This window comes from Austrofundulus limnaeus, unplaced genomic scaffold (assembly GCF_001266775.1).
Source record: "Austrofundulus limnaeus strain Quisiro unplaced genomic scaffold, Austrofundulus_limnaeus-1.0 Scaffold18, whole genome shotgun sequence".
Lineage (NCBI taxonomy): Eukaryota > Metazoa > Chordata > Actinopteri > Cyprinodontiformes > Rivulidae > Austrofundulus > Austrofundulus limnaeus.
Genome location: NW_013952420.1, coordinates 3,248,429 through 3,261,446, shown reverse-complemented (window position 1 = coordinate 3,261,446; position 13,018 = coordinate 3,248,429). Strand labels below are relative to the sequence as shown.

General features: G+C 37.8%; 2 protein-coding genes across 4 annotated transcripts in view; one reads left to right on the top strand and one right to left on the bottom strand.

Moving 5' to 3' along the window:
• adcy2a (adenylate cyclase 2a) overlaps positions 1-8,624 on the top strand; it is a 45,488-nt gene extending 36,864 nt beyond the window's left edge. Inside the window, exons 20-25 of one of the 3 annotated variants that reach the window (XM_014003421.1) lie at positions 1,224-1,382; positions 2,847-2,993; positions 3,579-3,689; positions 3,788-3,902; positions 5,749-5,873; positions 7,279-8,624. In XM_014003421.1, coding sequence (XP_013858875.1) covers positions 1,224-1,382; positions 2,847-2,993; positions 3,579-3,689; positions 3,788-3,902; positions 5,749-5,873; positions 7,279-7,431 — 810 coding nt within the window. In that variant the 3' untranslated portion in view covers positions 7,432-8,624. The remainder of the gene's footprint in view (positions 1-1,223; positions 1,383-2,846; positions 2,994-3,578; positions 3,690-3,787; positions 3,903-5,748; positions 5,874-7,278) is intronic. The other 2 variants (XM_014003422.1, XM_014003423.1) reach the window with 2 other exon arrangements.
• A 528-nt stretch (positions 8,625-9,152) lies between these two features.
• Positions 9,153-13,018, bottom strand: part of dnah5 (dynein, axonemal, heavy chain 5) — a gene marked incomplete at its 5' end in the record, with an annotated part of 62,439 nt that continues 58,573 nt past the window's right edge. Inside the window, 2 exon segments of the mRNA XM_014003420.1 lie at positions 9,153-9,946; positions 11,744-11,972. Coding sequence (XP_013858874.1) covers positions 9,795-9,946; positions 11,744-11,972 — 381 coding nt within the window.

The following is a 13,018-nucleotide window of genomic DNA, read 5'->3' as shown; positions in this document are numbered from 1 at the left end:
CCCCACATCCAGCACTTAATCAGGTTGGGATTAAAAGGACCCCACCTCCACACCAAAAATGAGTGGGGTCATATTCAGCTTCCCCGCAAGATGAGGAGTTCTGGAAAACATTGTATGGAACGCTCAGAGTCCTGACCGCAACTTGCATTGGAATCTGGAATCTTATAAAAAGGGAAAATATGTGGTTAGTTCTCACATGTTTGAAACAACCTACTTGCTGAGTTTCATTAAATAGCGGCACGACGGCTCAGTGGTTAGCACTGACGCCTCACAGCAAGAAGGTCCTGGGTTCGATCCCCGGTTCGGACCTGGGGTCTTTCTGTGCGGAGTTTGCATGTTCTCCTCGTGCTTGCGTGGGTTTTCTCCGGGTACTCCGGTTTCCCCCACAACACAAAAACATGTACAATAGGTTGCCTTCAGGCCCAGGCCGCCCTTGAAAAAGAGATCTGAGATCTCAATGGGATTTGCCTGGTAAAATAACAGTAAATAATAAATAAATAAATAATAAATAAATAAAATTACATTTAAAAGTGCTTTGCTGCTTTAAAGGCAAAATGCATAAATCAACTTAACAAAAATTATGGAAATTTGTGTTTGGTAGATTATTTCTACATTGGCTGACTGACTATTTGAGATTATGTAAATGGATTATGATACAGAAACTCTGAAAATGCAAGGAGTGATATTTTAGTTAAAGCTTTCTTCTGTCTCATATACATCCATCCAAAGTTCATCTTTGCATCACCCCACTCTTTTTATCTCTGCCTTTAAGAATGGTATTTCTAGTATCCTTATTAGATAGTCTGCTTGATAGATAGCTATAAATATATATATTTTTGATAATTAATTATTTTTTATTCACCTCATAAACATGATTCTCTTTGTTAGTGCAATTTATTTATGAATGTGGTTGAGTGTAAAGCACAAGAATTTCAGTGTTATGAGAAGCCTGGATTATGAATAATGTAAAGTGCAGAAGAAAATGTTTACCTCCACTTTCCCAACGGTCTGTCTGCTCTGAACTTCATTTGATTCTTTACACTTCACTTCTAAAGGTCTTAATGCTGTGAAGAAACTGGGTCATTTTCAACAACGCATATTTTCTGTTTTTAGTTTAGGCCGCGTCCATAAATGTGGTCGATTTCTACTGTTCTGTGACTTGATAGAAGCAAGCTGTGCAGCTGTACCTTCAGTCTCTTCACCTCTGTGTCCTCTTGTAACAGAATGAATATTACTGTAGGTTAGACTTTCTGTGGAAGAACAAGTTCAAGAAGGAGTGTGAGGAGATTGAAACCATGGAAAACCTCAACCGGGTTTTGCTGGAAAACGTCCTTCCTGCACATGTTGCAGAACACTTTTTGGCTCGCAACTGGAAAAATGAGGTAGATATAATAATTGTTCATGATTAATCTACAATGTAGATTTTGCCGATGATGATTAATAGATGACAATTGCACTTGGATTTTCTCACACTCTGGGTAACGTTGGTGTTTCAGGTGATTAAATAAGTTCATAGGGTTAGTGTTATCTGCTCTGTGCTGCCTTCTACCATTGGGCTCAAATGTGCTCCTAATAGTGAAGTTGTTTCACACAAAATACATCATCACATCACACTGATTGTAATAATCATAAAGTGGCAAATATTAAATGTTGACATGTCCTGATGCATCTCAGCAATCCAGGTAGAAAAAAATCAAAAAGAAAAAAATAAGTAGGTCCTCTGGATGGGTTCTTCTTTAGTGAAACTTTTTGTCCCTCCAAGAGACTTCTTCAGTCTGATGAATTTCAGGTGAACTCAGCCTTATAAGCACTGCCTCCACCAGGACAAACAGGTTAGTTACATGCAAAAGGACCTTTTAGAGGGAAAGAGGGACAAAAACAAGGGGACATTGAACCCCCGCTTGCATTCACTACATACACATAACAAGACACGGGTCAGATGATGGGACACATGACCCTCTATGAACAATAGAACTAATCAAGCCTATTGTTAGGCGATGGCCCTCTTTTGCATGTGAATAACCTGTTTGTCCAAGTGGAGGCAGTGCTTATAAGGCTGAGTTCACCTGAAACTCACCAGACTGAAGAAGTCTCTCGGAGGAGAGACAAAACATTTCACTAAAGAAGAACCCATCCAGAGGACCTACTTATTTTTTCTTTTTGATTAAATGTTGACAATTTTTCTGATGAGGAATTACACACGATATGATTTTGCACAACCCTAGTTAGTATTGGTTTAATTTAAATAAGACAAAAAGATGTGTTTTTTTAGCAAAAAGTCTAACAAATGTTGCAAAATAACATTCTTGGGCTTATTCTTTTAAAGATGCAAATACAGTAGTTATGATTTACTCTTGGTTGTAGTTGTGCTACAAAAACCTTACCTGACATTGGTGGGGGAGAGGGGTGACATATCAGGAGAATGACAGTCCTCCTTTCTGTTACATAACATGAATACTTTTTACAGTGTCTGCTGCTGGATTTATAAATAGGTTTAGGTCATGAGGTGTTCTCAAACCTGTCAGTTTAAATGGTAACATGGCAGCTGCTGTAAAACTTAGGAATGATAAACCAGCATTTAGCTGTCTGCTCTTCTACAGGATCCAAGTTGGTGCTCTGGTCTATTTTAGAGACATTTCTACTGTATTTACTACTGGTGTGGTTTTGCTGACCCCCATTTGTTTTGTTCTTTTTTCAAAAGAAAACCATATTTCTCATCTTGAGCATAGACAGAAAGTTCTTGACGTCATTTTAAAATTTAATAAATCTGTGCTTCATCAGTGTCATCTTTAATATTGCTTTGCATCGGTTGAAGCTAACATCATTGGGGTTTTTTTGTCCTGCAGGATCTGTACCATCAGTCCTATGACGTGGTGTGCGTCATGTTTGCTTCTATCCCAGACTTTAAAGAGTTCTACACTGAATCAGATGTCAACAAGGAGGGATTAGAGTGCCTCAGGCTTCTCAACGAAATCATTGCTGACTTTGATGAGGTGAACGGCAACATTTCAACTGTTGTATCATCCTGTGTGTGCCTCAGGAATATTCGACACAAACTGCCTTATCTTTCAGTAGGTTTCACTGCAGTTCTAGCAGATGTGATCGAACTAAAGGCTCTTGTGTGAACTACAACTGCTTGTAAATAGGCTTTTGACAGACCTGTGATATTTTTTCCCCGGATTATACAAGAAAATTACAACCCCGATTCTAATGAAGTTGGGATGTTGTGTAAAACATACATAAAAACAGAATACAATGATTTGTAAATCCTTTGCAATTTATATTCATTAATTTTTTTCATTTACGTATTTTTTATTTCCATTTATATTCAAAATGAGTAAATATTGGCAATGTTTATCCATTTGAGCATTAAATATTTGTAGTGTATTCAACTGAATATAGGTTGTAAAGAATTTGCAAATCATCGTATTCTGTTTTTGTTAGCTTTTTTACACCTTCATTGGAATTGGGATTAAATGGTATAGATGTGCAACCTATGGTTGATTGCATCGCTAATGCTGTTTAATTTGCTTGAGCTATTGTGTGCATCTATTTATTTAATATACTTTTTTCTGTAGCTTCTTTCCAAACCTAAATTCAGTGGTGTTGAGAAGATCAAAACAATTGGAAGTACTTATATGGCTGCTACTGGACTGAACACATCGTCTGGAACCGAGTACACGACCCAGGTAAACACTTTTCATCAGTTCTACATCTAATACATGTGACAGTCAAAATGTTGTTTACTTTTTTTGTCAGAAAGCGTGTGATTTGTGTTTTCCTGCAGGAGCATGACAGGCAGTATATGCACATAGGAACCATGGTGGAGTTTGCGTTTGCTTTGGTGGGAAAGTTGGATGTTATCAACAAACACTCCTTCAATGACTTCAAGCTCAGAGTTGGTGAGTTGCACTGTAGATTCAGCCCTGACACTTTTTCTACTACATTGCTGTTTTTTTTCTTGCTGTTTTTAAAAGTGATTCTACTTTGAAGTTGTCGTCTTTTTATGGCTACTGATCACTTATGAAAACAGAGAATATAGAGAATATATCAAATGTTAGCTTCCCATCCTGGGATGAGAAATGTCTTCAATTACAAAACAGAAATCCAGTTTTGCGTTTTGTTTTTATTTGTTGAAGCAAAACTACTTTCAACAATCCATTAACGTGGCTACCTTGTGCAAAGATTCTGTGTGTGGAGATAATTTAACTTTGTAGAAATGACCAGAAATTCACTGGCGTATAAAATACCACTCATGTACTGAACATCATGCTGTTGGGCAGGAGAGCAGCTTCCTGTGAGCAGCAAGCACTGCTGCTTACTGACCTGCTGTAGCAGGTCTCAGCATGGGATGCTCCATTAACTCAGCAGTGTGCATGTGTGTGACTGTACACCCCTGCTGCTTCCAGACAAGGCCCAGTGTGTCCCATCAGACAGGAATACTGGTCTTCACGCACTTGAGGTGAACAGAACTAAAGGGCTCTCTTTACTCCATCTGAAGTGAAGAAGTCTGTTTGTGGTCACTAGGGCTGTGTATTGGCAAGAACTTGGCGATATGATACATATCATGACAGAGGGGTCACAATACGATATATCCCGATATTGCAATACTGTAAGCAATGCGATATATTGCCAAATATTGTGATTTTTTTTTGTCCAAAAATTCTGTTAAATCAAAAGCTCTTACTGGAAAAAAAATGAAAAACCAAAATTCATTGTCTCATAAAATTCTAATATTACATAGACATACTTTTGATACATTTAGCTGTGCTCTGCTTTGTATGTATTTTATTTTATTTGTTTCATGTTTCTTATTTCATCCATGTTTTCAGTTATTAGACTAAATATGCCAATAAATAGTTTGAAAATACATTTTTGCAGCTTTTATTTTTTAATATTAATTTACAATATGGTCACCCAACACTTAATAGCCTTTATGTTGTCATAAAGTTCAGTAAACAGGTGATATGAAGCTGCTGCACACAGAGTTTCTGGGATCAGCTGACCTGCATCCAGAACGTGATTTGCATAACTGTGGGTCGAACAGCAGGGCAGGTCCCAAAAATAAACAATAAATAAATGGAGAAGCTAAACAACACAGTTAAACCATTTTTGAAGCGAACACAGCAGGATGAACTTACAGTATATGGACTTTGATGTGATCAGCCAGACAGTGAGCAACAGACAGTTTTATGTCACGGGGGGAGTGCTGAGCTCGAGACACTAGACATATGCGCTACATATGCCTGCCTGCCTGTAACGTGGACGGGACGGCTGACTACAGCTGGAAAAAAGAGTGCATGAGACACTTAATTTGGCTTAAAATACAGACATTCTGACAAATAAGTAACTGTTCATAGCCTTACCTCAGCTTAGAAGGCAGAGGGTGTCGGTCTTCGAATCGGTCTTAGAATATCGATACAGTATCGAGAAATGAAATATCGTGATATTTCAGTGTATCGATATTTTCTTACACCCCTAGTGGTCATGTGGTTGCAACACTTTCACCATCATAGCTCATGAGACGCATAGCACAGAGCTCCTGTGAAACTCCTCCCGCTACAGTCCATGTCACAACTCATTATTTTAGTTGGCAGCCTGAGCTGTCTGCACATTAATGTGCTTAAGTCAGTCTTCAGATTTCTAGAAATTAAAATTACACTTGTAAAGAAACATGTGGTGTTTTCTAAATATAGTAAATTAGGATAAATCAGGAATGTTTTCTAACAACCTTGTTTCCTTTGTTAGGTATTAACCATGGCCCAGTGATAGCTGGAGTCATTGGAGCTCAGAAACCACAGTATGATATTTGGGGAAACACAGTAAATGTAGCCAGCAGAATGGAAAGCACTGGAGTCCTGGGAAAAATACAGGTGAGGGAAGAAAATGAGTTTCCTTTTGACTTTAGACTAAATTTAAAAATGTGCAATGGGATGTCAGTGTTACCACGACATCCAAAGCTTGACTGAAACGGGTCATAAACAAGATAATGAATGAAGCTCAGCAGAAAAAGCACAACAGAACATCTGGAAAAGAGAACCAAAGGTGTTGCAGCGTATCTGAGATGTGTGTGATTAAAGGAGAGCTGTGCAGAAACAAATCTCCTCAAACCAGAGCCTCTTAGGAAATAGGAGTCATTTCCTTCACAATCATTGAGAAGCATTTAAATTTACATTAGATTACTATTTTTTTGTGTGAATTTAAGCGTTAAAGAAAACAGTCGTGTTCTGAGAAGAAGTAATACAAAACAAAAAGATCCAATCTTAAAGTTATTTTATTATAAGTCAGGGGGTACCTTTCTAATGTTGTACTCAAATGATGACTGATGTCAGAACAAAAAGGAAAAAGTTCTTTAACGTCACATTTCAGAAAGGACATTTGTTGTAGAGATTTTCTATCAACAAAATCCGTAACCTTTTGCTTTTAGAAACACTGGATAGAGATGTTAAAATAAAATGCCTCAGTTGTGAAGAGAAGCCATTAAAAAGGTAAATACAGTTGACACTGAATTAGCTTTAGTTTTGTATGGCCAACATCACATCACAACTAAAACTGACTGCTTCTAACCATTGGAGCACCACGTCTTTAATACATTCAGACATCTTAAATGTCAACAGTCATTCAGATTAAAACTCTTTGTCCCTCTGCTCGTGCCATTTATGGCAGCATGGTCATCTCATCAATATCTTGAAATCTTCTACAGGCGTCCTGTGTGAGCACTGATAAAATAAACAGGGTTTCCAGCAGGGTACCGTGCGGCTGCAGGACCTGTTCAGATGTCAGAGAGCTGCTTTGCTTCACAGCGTAATAAAACCGTCTGCAGTTCTGCACAACTGCAGAGGTTTTGATTGGATTTAAAAGCTTTCTGATATTTTCAGATGTAAAAAGAAAACAAAGTAGAATTTTTATGTAAACATTTTCCAACTTTTATAATAGTTTTAAAACCTAGAAAGGGTGTTTTGTTTAGTGTTACTCATCAACTTCTTGTTTGGGTTCTAATAACTTTATTACCCGTTCATTACACAGTTTGCAGTTTAAACATTAGTTTTTTTTTTTTTTATAAAAGCTGTGATAAAATAAAACCGTATAAGAGAAATAATGCAGGCAGTGATGTTAGCAGACTTTGTAATGTCCAGCCACACAGTATTTAGTATTTAAGTTGTAGTAATGTCATGAAGAGTCTATTAGCAGATTGTTGTGTGGAGAGCTGAATATATGCTGGAAATAAATCCAGACCAACAACATGAACGTTAGCTGTGTGTTCCTTCCTCCCTGTAGGTGACAGAGGAAACCAGTTTCATCCTCCTGACTCTGGGCTACATGTGCTCCTGCAGAGGCATCATCAACGTCAAAGGCAAAGGAGAACTCAAGACCTTCTTTGTGCACACGGAGATGACTCGCTCGCTGTCCCAGGGGAATGTAATGCCATAAGACTGCTTCAACATCATCTTTATTTACACAGGCACAACAAACAGACCTGAGACCAAGAAGCTTTCATCTTATTGCTGTTGGAACAGAAAGACGTGTGACCCGAGGAGGAGTCAGATCTGAACTGTGAACAGAGTTTATTTTTACTTTGAAGCAATGCCACAGCTGTTGTATACGTTTAGTTACTTACAGCGAGGACCACAGCACTGAAAACATCCAGTTATTTGAACATTAGATGGAGTGATTCAGCTCAGTGAGACAGAAGAATCTCAAATTCTGTATTCTTTCTCACAATCACCCCGCCTTCTCAAAACCAATCGTTACACTTTGGTTACAAAACAACATTCAGAAGAAAATCAAGAGCAATTTGCATAAAAACTATTTAAAGTCGCGTGTCTACAGTGATTTTCAAAGCTACACTGTGTCACTGGTGTTTATAAATGTCAGAAATTGTGTGCTCCCTAAGAAGAATATTTTAAAACAGCTGATATTTAAATAGAGAAAACAGAAGACCCTTATCTTGGAAAGATACTTGTTAAGAAACAAGCTGTCAACAGCATGCCTTCCTAAACATTGGATTTACAAAATGGTTTTAAAGTTTATACTTTAATCTGTTTGCTCTGAAGTGATTAAATGTTTATCAGGTTGTCGATGCCCGCTGACAGCTGAAAATATGAAGGCAGATGCATAATGGTGGCGTGTGTAAAAAAAAAAATCAGACATTTTTAAACATTTAATTTCAGGCCAGATGTAAGTCGAATTACATTTAGAGACAGTAAAGTTGACAGGAAAGCTATTTTTAAATCTACACAGATATCTCAATTTTGAACACCATGCTCAGTTTTCTTACTAAGCTGTCCTGTCAGTTACAGCAGTATAAGATCTGTAAAATAATCTAATCCGCTGGTTATATATCAGTATAGTGAGCCCAATAGAACTACGTATAATTCTGAAACAAATTTGTGCATCAATGTGCCTTCAGAAACCTGTTGACGAGCTGTTGTGCATCCAGCCTCTGGTGTCTGTCATTTCAGTGTGAGCCAAACGCATTTCTATCATTTAAAAAGGAAAACACCGGACAGATGATTTTAATGTAAATAATTAGTTTTGGGTAGTTAGAGCCTGATTGTTGTACAGGGTAGCTTTACTGTGTATGCTAGAACTGGTTTTGTAAGAAAAGAAAATGCTACCAAAAACTACCAAAAAAGTGTTTTGATGTTTTGATGATGCCATTGATTTTTATTGTAAAAACTTAATAAAGCATTTCTATGTAGTTGTTTACCTGTAGGTTTCTTTACAAACTCCCAACAGGACTGTGCTGCCTCCGATTACATCAGCTCTCAGACGGTGATCAGTGTTCCTGATCAGCAGGAGGACAGACAAAAACTGTCTGGACTTTTCTGGGTCATTCACTGAGGCTGCAATGTTCATTTCCTCTTTAGCTTCAATCCTAAATTTAATCTCAGATTTAAATGACAAATTCTGAAGATGATCAAATTAAATACATTCAAGGTGCTGAGAATTCACTCGTCTAATCTGACAGAAATAATTATGATAAATAAGGAGAGCCTATCAAAACCCACTGTGCCCTCAGCTGGAAGGCAGACAAAGTGTTTTACATCTGTGTGGTCTTTCCTCCCCACATTGCAGCAGCTCCTTACTCTGACATGGAAACAAAAAACACTGAAGTATTGCAGTTTAAACACTGAATTGAGTCAGCTCAATTGTGAAAAATTAATATTTAATCACATTTCATTAGTTACAACAGAATTGTCATTTTGACAGATTATCTAAAGCAGAGGTGCCCAAACATTTTCCTCGAGAGGGCCAAAATGAAAATCTATCCAGGGCTGCAGGCCAAATGTGACAATATAATAAATGTGGACTTATAAAGTGTACAAATCTACATGTGTGGCTAAATCTAAGCTAAATATATCTTCTTGTTCCATGTATTTCATGTTTGATGTTTAATCTTAATATATCAAAGACAAAGTCAACCCCATGAGTGAAAACTCTGCACTACAGCCTCTTATACTCACTGAACCAATGGATAAATAATGACTTTAGGTGGAAATACTGTTACTTTAACTTCAAATAACTTTATTTATCCTAAAAGGGCAATTCAGTTCACAGCTCTCTGGTCAACATGACATGACAGCAATGTATTTTCATACAATTTAATACAATCATTTCAGCATCAGGAAAGAAAAAAACTGCTTATGTATAATAAGAAATGATTACTTTCTACATAGTACAACAAGTTACAACCAACTAACTATGGCAACTGCTGGTGGGCCAAATCAAATGGCTTGGAGGGCCAAATKTGGCCCGCGGGCCCCACTTTGGGCTCCTCTGATCTAAAGGGATCATTTGACATCACAGAGGAGAGCCACACCACGGAGGATCCAGTATTCTGGAGCAAGGGAGGTTTTGAGGTCCAGCGCTGCGATGTAATTCATGTCTGTTCTCACTGGCTTCTTGTAGACTGGGCAGGAATAGAGGCGTGGATCCTTCACACCTGTGAAATACAACACACACAATAAATAAATCTAATTTTAAAAATAGAACATGACTAATTTTATGAGATCAAAAATCAGTAGCAAATGTTTCCTAAAACTAAGTAAAACTACTTGAAGGTTATCACAGGTAAGTGTTTTCTTCCTTGCCTTTATTTTAAAGTAAATTTTCAAATTTGAATAAATACGACATCAGACGATTAGCACTACACTGGGTATCAAGTTATTTGAAAAATAGGAAACTGCAATTCAAGGAATATGACTGGAATAATGACATTTATGTTAAAAAAGCTGTAAAAGTTTGAGAGAATGATAAAGGCTAGTTTGTTGAAGAAATATACGACTGTGACATGAATTGTTGTTTGGGAAGGATCTGATATTTTTGTTAATTTTGGGAAAATATTTTCTACTTTCTGTTTCTTTTCATTTATGACTTGCACTTTGTTTTTGTTGTTTAAATTTTTTAATATTTATTTCAATGAATGGATGATTAAATACAACAATTGTTTTTTTTAAGTCAACTGTTACAAATCAAACTAAATTTTCAGTTTACTCCTCTGACAGCACTATTTTTTCAGGCATGATTGATAGTGTGGTAATTCTCAACATGATGAACTACTGGAAGCCATCAGCATAAAAACACTTTTTATTTAATTTGTCATGGCAAACAACCAGGGCTGATATTGATTCAACTGAAGCTATAACAAATTATACAAAGCAGAGTCCACAACACACATAAAACCACTCATCTACAGAAACATCCATCTAACACACTGAGCAATCTGGAACATGTATTACAACATATTCATTTATTTTTGGCCAGGCAGAGGTGCTAGCTGGTGGCTGCTGGTCAGCCATAACATTAAAACCACCTGCCAACAATGAAATCCTCCTCTTTCTGATTCTTTHGTCAAATACAAACAAGACAAACATCATTTAGCTCATTAAAAAACTAAAATAAAAAGGCAGGTTTGAAATTTTGCCTTCTCATTTTACTAACCAATGTCAACAACAAACAAGAACTTGTATATCTTGTAAACTCTGGGTTCTGAAAGCTGGGATTATATATAGTTTTATATTTAAAATCAGAAATGTGTGAAAGATTTATTAGTTTTTTTCACCTTCAAAAGCAAAATGTTTTTTGGAACTGCTGCCACAATAATCAGTTTAATCTGCTTTCATTTTATATTTGAACAAATTGAAATAAAAGTGATCTGCAAAGGATGGAGGGATTTTGTGATCACTCATGATGTGACTGTTTTATTGGTTGAAGAGACTGTTGAATCCCTCCAAACTCCTGGTAAAATCCCAGAAAATCCCCACTCTGAGCAATCTGCCAGCTCCCAGGCTGTGTTTGTTTTCATATGTTTGTGGATTTTGTGTCATTTTGATAGTTTGTCTGCAGACATGAGTCACAGTAAAAAAAAACTACATGATCAATACAAGCGGAGCAGAGTGCGCGCATTTTAACACAGTGATCAATGCTATTCACCTTAGCTCTCAGCAGTTTTCATGTTGCAGCTGATCGGTGAGTTCTGGCCTTATCTGGAACAAATACTGGACCACATACTGATGGAGATCTGTTCCCCGACGTCATAAACAGCATTAAGTCAGCTTGACATTTAAATGTTACATCCATCCAGTGACAGCGTGGGATGGGAAACCTTGCGGAGGAGTGAGACTTTAAGATCCTCTTAAGACAGGCAGGATTAGAGCTTCTGGGTTGATGCTGGAATTCTCCTTGCACCCCACCCCCCTCATCCCCTCCATGTGACGTTTTTGGCCGACAAAAAACTCACCGTTATTCTCAGCAAATATCCTGATGACCGGCATTGCCTCGAAGAGGACTTTGGGTTTGGAGTCGATGAGTTTGCAGTTGCGGCGGTCCCAGCCGGCCCCCTCCAGGTAGAGACCGTAGACATACACCCCCTCAGCGGGTGGGTGGGTGATGTCGTCCTTCATCCATTTGGTCACCTCGTTGCACAGAACCATGCGGTCCAGGGCCCAGCCCTTGGCTCGAGTGATCTCCTGTCAGGACAGAGACAAAGGTTCAGAAGCTTCGACAGCGATGCTGCAAGCAAAATGAACCATTTACATGAAAGTTTCAACAAACTCTGCTTCAATTAAGATGCAGCATTTTTTTTGAAAGAATGTTTATAATTCTTGAATAAAAGCCAGAGTTTTAAACAAATATTTTCTGATGATAAGAATAAGGGAGTTTTGGATGATTTGGTTATGTGTTGTGAATGACTCTCAGCTACTACCACATCAAATTTTAGTTCAATATCGGTAAAATTAAATGATGTGTAGCCACTTTTGTGGCTGTGTGGCCATCTTGAATTGGGTTGAGTCCAATAATTAATGTGTCTTCTGTGTTAACATTTGAACCTGTGTAAACACTTGCACTGCTTATTTACCCAAACCTTCTCCCTGAAGCTCAGTCTGCAGCCGAGCTCCCACCCCACAGAGCACCCCTCCCTCAAAGCAACACGAGAAGTGGGAGTGTAAGAAATGGTAGAAGTTTCTTAAAAAGACAGAGACCAATTTCAAATTTTTTAGATAAGACTATTGCTGCGTTCCAGTAGTCCTGGGAAGTGGTAATTTCCCTGTTTCCATTGGTAGATTTAAACTGGAACGCCCCTTCCAGTGGTAATAATCCACTGGTATAGTGGGAGAGATGAAACTGCCCCCAGTTTCGATTTCAAGATGGCGGCGACTCACAGCTTTAGAAAGTAAACTCCATAACTTTTACTATTAATTATCTTTCTTAATTTTTTGTGCATGTTTAATCACTCGCACAAGTTTTCTGTGCAATACTGTACGTGTTAAAATCAATGTTTATTTGCATGACATAGGTAGTAGAGCTCTCTTTTTTGTCACTGTTTACATTGTAGCAGTGCTGTAGCTAGGTTAGAAGCAACAATACAATCGCCTGTCAGCTAACTGGAATGCAGTTTCAAATGGTTTGTTGGGAAATGACGTCACTACCAGTTCCCGGAATACGATGTAAATGGAACGCAGCATATGATGCAGTCACTTGATGCCCTGGAGACATTACATAAACCTTTTTAGGC